Source organism: Solanum tuberosum, unplaced genomic scaffold (genome assembly GCF_000226075.1).
Source record: "Solanum tuberosum cultivar DM 1-3 516 R44 unplaced genomic scaffold, SolTub_3.0 scf00159, whole genome shotgun sequence".
NCBI lineage: Eukaryota > Viridiplantae > Streptophyta > Magnoliopsida > Solanales > Solanaceae > Solanum > Solanum tuberosum.
Window position 1 is genome coordinate 652,817 of NW_006239089.1, and position 8,262 is coordinate 661,078.

Genomic DNA, 8,262 nt, shown 5'->3' on the forward strand with positions numbered 1-8,262 from the left:
TGGGAAGTAAGATATCACAGGGATCAAAACCAAAATAAGGCAATAACACAGGGACTAAAACAATTATTTTCCCTAAAAATTAAAATATAATTAATTATTAATTTTATTCTCACTCAATAAATATAAAAATAAATTGAAATGATAAAATAACATTAATTAATATTATAAAATACATATGTCAAATTATTTTTTAAGATGCCTACAAAAAAAAAAAAAATGAATCAAAGGGACCAGTCAATTCCACATCTAAAAAAAAATCTTTGAACAGCATGCTACAACTTGCAAAGAGAGTTGAATATTCAAATGAATAATCTTATCTTGAAACCATGGTAGACGACTATGTCAAACTTTGCATCCACTAAATTCTATAAATACATTTTCTTCTTTGAGATTAAAAATACGTAGTCAATTCAACAAATTACGATGGCACTAAGATCTTTTCTTGTTGCAATAATATTGTCAACAAGTTTTATTTTTCTAGTAAAAGCTCAAAACATTTCTGAACCGGTTCTCGATATTTCTGGTAAAGCTCTTGAAAAAGGATCTCAGTATTTCATCGTACCGGTGTCGGGTCGGAGCAACGAAGGTGGGCTTGCTGTGTCAAGCATTAGGAACACAGTTGATACTCTCGTTGTTACCCAATATGCTCAATCTTCCATGGGTAGTAGCCTTCGATTTACACCGGTGGATTCGAACGAAACCATCATCAGATTATCGACTGATCTGAACGTTAAGTTTATGAGTATTGTGTTTACCTATAATATGTCCACGGTATGGACAATTAATACAACATTAATTCCACAACGTTATTTGGTTGCGGTTGGTGGAGTTGAAGGAAATCCTGGGCGTGACACTTTGGGTAATTGGTTTAAGATTGACAAGTACGAGGATGCTTACAAGTTTGTGTATTGTCCTGGTGTTTGTGAAACATGTAGACCGTTTTGTGGAGATATTGGAATAATTGTTGAACCTAACAACAAAAGGGTTTTGTTTGTTGGTTCTGATAAACCATTGAAAGTTAAATTTGAATATACTACGTCGGTTATTACCGTAACTAAAGCTCCTCCAAGTGCTAGCAATTATCCAGATAGACTGCCAACCATGTCTTTTATTAATGTTGTAATGTGTATTGTTATTGCTTATCTTACAAAGGTGATGTGATGTGAGTTACGCGATTGTAATTATTCTTCTGTTGGAATGGATAAAGATTGTTTTATATTTAATAAATTGCATATATTGTTGGTTGTGCTTGTGCTTCTATCATTGTATTTATATAGTCTTGTAGTTGGGTAGGAATCTACTAATCTAACAAACTTACTAACTAGCTGAATAAAGAAATTACAGGAATAAAATATATACAAATTACTAAAAATTTTACAATGGTAAGAGCCTCACACAACTATATATTATTGATTGTTGATGGTGCTTCTACCATTATAAATTTTCTCTACAAGTTACAAATGCTATTCTACCCTTATAACTAGGTTGGTACATTGTTCTAGAATAGAATAGTACTCCTATCAAGTAATAGTTGGCTGGATTCATTCTTAGGCACGTGTCCAAGTGGTCCAATAATGAAATAGACTCTTTAATTTTGCTTTAGACTAATTTTTTTTTGGGATAAGGGTCAGAAAAATTTCCTAGCTTTGGTCGAATTTGCTGTTGCGATACTAAACTTTCATGAGGATTTATTACCTCTCTAGACTATTTAATACAGTATTTTTTACCCCCTAAACTATTTAATAGTGTATTTTAAAGGTATATATGTGTCCACGTGGGCACATTACTATTTATAATTTTACATTATTTTTTATGTCCACGTGAGCAAATATATATGTTTAAAATACGATATTAAATAGTCTAGGAAGGTAATAGGTCCTCATGAAAATTTAGTATTGCAACAACAAATTCAGCCAAAGTTAAGATATTTTTCAGACCCTTATCTTTTTTTTTTTAAAGTCTCGACCATATTCAGTTCGATTGGAGCTGCTCTGACTAGTCTGAATTTGCTCATCATAAGTCTTATTTTGATAAATCGTTTCCTTATCAAAAAGGATTTCATACTCTAGGGTCGACCGGACTCTAATTAAAGAGGTACTCCATCAAAACTGAGGCTCTGCATGTGTCGATGCCTTTCTTCGCCGGAATAATCTTCCTCTGTATGTTCTCCGTTAACAAGAATTTTGTTTGTTTTCGTAGTTAGACTATAATAGCAAAGACAATAATAATAATTAACACTCCCTTTGTCCTTAATTACTTGTTTATTTTGATAAATCAAAAAGGATAATATTTTTTCTCTATTATATTCTCAATTTATTACTTTGAAAAATGTAGAACCTTTTGAAAATCTTAAATTTTTAATTCATCAACTTCATAATTAATATGGGTAAAATAGTAAACGCACTATATCAATTATTATTTTCTTAATAAATGTGTCAATTCAAAAGTTGACTAGTAATTAGAGACATATGGAGTAGTGGATATTAGATAAATGACCAATTTTTTGTTTTGAACTATAGCAAGCAAAGTACACAACACACTCTGATTAGACATGAAGTCGAGTAATATTTTGAGTTTCCTCTTGCTTTCAACTAGCCTCTCTTTGTTGCCTTTTCTCGATCCTCAACCACCTTCACTTCCGTTAATAATCCCATTGTCTTCCCCACAACTGATAATCATGATGATAATGAACCTTTTTTGGCTTCACAAAAGTAAACAAGAATCATAAATAGTTAATAATTCCCTAACCTAGCTCGCTTTCTAAATTAGCGTTCTATCACTTGTATTTCGCTCTATGTAATATTTAATATTTGGGGATTCGGCTCCCCTCCATTACCTCTTCCCTCCATTTCTGTCACGCCCCAGATTTAAGGGGCGCAACTGGCTCCTAATGCCAAAACTCAGGCTCGAGCCGACCCTGTTGAACCATTTGCTACTAGCGCATGACAGCCATACACAGTCAAGAAGACAAACAAGTATATCTCAGTTTAAAATTAAGCCCTCGGCCGGCAAGGGCCCTGTAAACAGATCCATAAAAAAAACAGTTACTCCCAAGAATTCATATAAAGAAATAGCCAACTAGCAAAGAAAACCTGATTGGGCTGTCGAGGCCACCATGATGTCTATACCAAAACTAAAAGCAGGAATATATCAATACAATACATCAAACAATCCACAAGCTTCAGCAAAGCAACAACCTAGGCCAGTATGGCTATAACGTAGCGATACACCCCACACACTAGTCTGCAAGCCTCTAAGAGTAGTAAAGATTGGCGGAACATGACCCCAGCCCACCCTTAAAGATATATACAACAAAAGGTAACAAACCTCCCAACTCTGGCAGCTCCGGAGGAAAGGAGCTAGCAAATCGGATAGGGGTGAATCCTGCTGCTGAGGAGGTCGTCTGTCGAGACCTGCATGCATGAATACAGCTCCCCCAAGGCAATGGAGAGTTAGTACAAAATAATATAAAGAGTATGAAAGGCTATAAACTAAATGAGCAAGTATCATAATATACCAAAAGCAATCACGTAAGGAAACCAAAATTTTAAATAAGCATGCTAACCCACTACTGAATCTAAAAATACAAAAATGATCAAACATCAACCTAACAAATCCCCCATAAGCTCGGCATGTACAAACAACATATCACCTACTTAGGCCCCTATAAGCCCAGAAGGTGCCAAATCAATCTACATACCCATATCGGTAGCCCTTTGTCTTTGTAAGAAGTCACATAGCCCCTTTTGGCAACGATATAGCCCCGTAGGCAGCACATAGCCCTCTTAGGCAACATCATAGCTTTGTAGGCTGCACATAACCCTCTTTTGCATCAACACAGCCCTGTAGGCAACACATAGCCCTCTTTGGCATCAAAATAGCCCCGTAAGCAACACATAACACTCTTTGGCATTAATATAGCCCCGTGGGCAACACATAGCCCTCTTTAGCGTCAAAATAGCCCCGTAGGCAACACATAATCCTTTTTGGCTCAATATAGCCCCGTGGGCAACACATAGCCCTCTTTAGCGTCAAAATAGCCCCGTAGGCAACACATAATCCTTTTTGGCTCAATATAGCCCCGTGGGCAACACATAGCCCTCTTTAGCGTCAAAATAGCCCCGTAGGCAACACATAATCCTTTTTGGCTCAATATAGCCCCGTGGGCAACACATAGCCCTCTTTAGCGTCAAAATAGCCCCGTAGGCAACACATAATCCTTTTTGGCTCAATATAGCCCCGTGGGCAACACATAGCCCTCTTTAGCGTCAAAATAGCCCCGTAGGCAACACATAATCCTTTTTGGCTCAATATAGCCCCGTGGGCAACACATAGCCCTCTTTAGCGTCAAAATAGCCCCGTAGGCAACACATAATCCTTTTTGGCTCAATATAGCCCCGTGGGCAACACATAGCCCTCTTTAGCGTCAAAATAGCCCCGTAGGCAACACATAATCCTTTTTGGCTCAATATAGCCCCGTGGGCAACACATAGCCCTCTTTAGCGTCAAAATAGCCCCGTAGGCAACACATAATCCTTTTTGGCTCAATATAGCCCCGTGGGCAACACATAGCCCTCTTTGGCAATAACATAGTCCTATTAGACAAAATCATAGCCCCATAGACAGTTCATAGCTCAACAACTAACCACAATAGCCCCAAGGACGACAACAAACAATTGAATAGGCTAAAGGCGAGCAATTTAACTATAAACAATATGTAAGAATAATCTCCAAGTCATTCCTAACTTAGGGTCTTTCTTAACAGATCGTGAGTCCCTAAAATGAGGGTTTATAACCACCAAATCAGTCAACCACTAACAATTACATCTACAAGATCACCAATGTTAACTACCTCTAAGGAAACATGTCGAACGAAGGGAATAACCTTAACATACCTTTCCAATGAACGCTCAAAAGACCGTAGTTCCTTCACGAAAGTTGTTCCTTATGTACTAAGCTTCGCAAACACTATATATACACAATTGGTATGCACTTATAAACAGTTCATAATTAATCTTAAATCGGTAGATTTGCCATATTGCCCCAACTTGTCGAAACGTCCAAGGGAAAAATGATTGCCACGTGTAGGTATTACGTTTCTAGGCACGAGAGCAATGTTTAATGGTAGAAATCATCAAAAACTAACCTTCATCATGCTAGAACTCCATAGGAACCCTCTCTTAAGCTTTCTCTCTGGTTTGGAACTGAAATGAAATGTTTTCATGGCTTAAAACGTTAAATAAGCCAACATACCATATTTTTGACCTGATTCGGATCCGACCCGGATTCTGCCCCGACAGTCCCTAGTAAAACCCTCATAACTTTTTACTCTGATGTTGGTTTGATACGGGGTTTTGTGCGTTGCAAACTAGACTCGTAAGCCTTCGATTTAATGGGTAATAGGCCTTCTAACTCTTTATATATTGGGAGAAAACATCCAATACATTTGACCCAAATTTCAGAGAAATCTTTAAAAAGGAACTTATGATAACTTTCGCCAACTTTTATTTTTCCACTTACTTAACTTCAAAACTTGAGATACAACCCTTGAACACTTAAAATATGACATACCATATCATTTTTAATTTATTACCTACCCTCCTTATATTTCCACGAAGATACAAGTTAATTTAGACGTTTTGAAAAGTCGGGGTGTTACAATTTCGTCAAGTAACATCTAGATATGAGAGACACGTGTCTTATTTAAAATTTAAAGGTCAAAATTATATTATATTAACAAATATCATAGTTAAGTCAATTGAATTTAGAAAACTACTCTCTAAATTTAGTAAGAATTATAATATATTCCATACAAAACTTGATATTTATTAATATCATTAATTTCATCTTATATTTTTACATTTAAACTGCGAGTTGCTAAGAAGCGCAATGACCAAGTGTTGGATCACTACACCAACTTAACTTATATGTATTAGGGTGCACATTTATTTAAGAATATATATATATATATATATATGACTAATTAAAAAAATGAAGCGGTGCACATGCACGTACACCTCTGCCTATCAATCTTGTGTTTCTGGAGCTAGAAGATCTTATTGGTATGATAGTGTCAACTCCGAAACCTTTCCGAATAGGGTTGCGATCTTGTCGCAAAGATGTTATGCAATGATGTTATTGTTGGAAAAATGATTCTAGTATCTCAAAAAGAAGTGTTCATATTATTTTCTACATTCATCATTTTAAATGGGTGTTAACTTTCTATTAATTATCCTATAAATCAATATTAATGTTGGTCAAAGTATGACAGTTTTCCTCTTAATTGGCCTTCAAAACTTCTGCCTTCATTCCACATTATTGTCTTTAATTCCTTTGTCTAACCGTTGGAGGCTTTGGCCTAATGTATGGTTCTATAAAAATCTAGTCTTCCTCTATCACAAAGTGGCAGAGAACACAATACATTTTAAGAGTATATCTTTTCTTCTATATTCTATTGGTGTGCTGAGTTTTGTTCTTTGAATCTTTGTTAGTTTCTGGCTCCTATATATAGTTTTATACTAGAAGAGCTTGTTGAATCCTGGGGGATACACTCAAATCGGGTGAAATATCCATAAGGACAGTGTCTTTTGACAAGCCTCAAGCTATGAGAATTTCCTATAACAGTTATAGGTGAAGTACAAGCTTTGGTGAATCCGGTACAAGTGTTCATGATGAAGGTATTTTTGGTAAGATTTACGACAATTATTAATTGCATTATTCATCCACCTACTCGGAAACACAGATATACTTACATCGGAATTATATAATCGATTGAATTCCGATATAAGTAGCCTTAATGAAGTGAAGTTGAAAGGTGTTGGGTGGTTGTGGACCTATGGCCAATTGCGGTTGTGCGTCAACATACTCGATGCCAATGTCAAGACATACGTGCTTGCTAGGAGGACAAAAAAGACCAACTTATACGAATAATCACCAGCAACATTTCTAGTCAAGATAGAACTCAATGTTAACGTCACTAGCTTCACTGATTTATACTTGTTTCCCTGCCTTTGGTTTGCTATACACTGACATACTTTGTGTAATGACCCGAAATGTAATTTTTGGGAATTTGAACTATTTGATAACTACAGTTATTTAGTTAGTGGGTATTTATTAAATAATTAATTTTTATTAATTGGTGGTTAATGGGCCAAGTCCATAATTTAGTTAATACCCTTACCAATTGGCCCATACACTGAAATAAGTTAAAAGAATTTAGCAGTTTTAGAATAATTTAGGGAAGGAAAACGACAATAAAAAGAGGAGAAAATTACCTGAGTGGCGTCGGACGAGAGGGCATCGACTTCTGGTAAGTTTATTCACAATTTTCCGTCACTGAATGCAATTATGAATTTTTGTAATATAAAATTTGTGGTTAGAAGTTAGTGGAAAAATCCTTAATATGCTATAGTTAAATATAGATTGGGATTTGAAATAAGGAATTGGCAGATGATATATATACATGTATTTAACATTGTTTTTGGAATTAGGAATAGTGGGTATTGAATTGTAACAGTGTTAATGAAAAGGAATGGAATTGTGGGTGTTATGGAAACAATCATGTGCGTTTTAATTCTTCCGGGTTGCAAGTTGTTTGGGGTTTTGTGAAATATTTTATCAAACAAAATATATGAAATTTGATTGAGGACTAAGGGATAGAATTGAAGTGCTAAATTATATATATATATATATGTGGGAAGACGTGACTTTGAATTAATGTGGCTGCCACAACATTTTGGTGGTTTCTGTGAATTGGGCAAACAATATTTGATGGAAAATTGTTACAATAATTAATGAGGTAATCATATAACAATGATTAGGTGATGAGGGAATTGGGAATTGTCAGAATTGACGCACTCTCTTACGCGGTCAATTACTAATTCTCAGGCTTAGCGTGGATTTGATGTTTAAGACTTTCTTCATTAACACACTATGATTCATATTTTGATATATTGAGATTTAATCCTAGGCTTAAAATTTGGAGAAAATTGAAAGAGTTGACATGTTAATTGGCATCAAGATTTAAGAAATTGATTATAAATTTGAGTGAGTTTTTGGGTCTAGGCTAGACCTATAGTAATGTGGGTGTTGTTAGTTTCGAAATCTTATTGTGATTATTAATGTGAATAGATTGCTTTGAGTCGGAAGTACAACAAAAAGGGAAGACTCAAGTCTCGGAGTGATTGTTCGATTATTTGAGGCAAGTGGATTTCTAAACCCTTGTTAAGTGGATGGAATTCGTGTATTTCCTTGTAATATGTG

At 35.5% G+C, this 8,262-nt stretch overlaps 1 protein-coding gene and 1 pseudogene across 1 annotated transcript; one reads left to right on the top strand and one right to left on the bottom strand.

Annotated features, from left to right (window-relative positions):
• The first annotated feature begins 355 nt into the window (after positions 1-355).
• On the top strand, positions 356-1,223 carry LOC102592819 (miraculin-like). Its single transcript, XM_006353857.2, has one exon. The coding sequence runs from the start codon at positions 424-426 to the stop codon at positions 1,159-1,161; it is 738 nt and encodes a 245-aa protein (XP_006353919.1). The 5' UTR covers positions 356-423; the 3' UTR covers positions 1,162-1,223.
• Positions 1,224-6,759: 5,536 nt separating this feature from the next.
• LOC102605320 (uncharacterized) overlaps positions 6,760-8,262 on the bottom strand; it is a 3,459-nt pseudogene continuing 1,956 nt past the window's right edge.

Bases quoted from the DNA above. Each gene is read 5' to 3' on its own strand.
- LOC102592819 (XM_006353857.2), top strand. From the start codon at position 424: ATGGCACTAAGATCTTTTCTTGTTGCAATAATATTGTCAACAAGTTTT.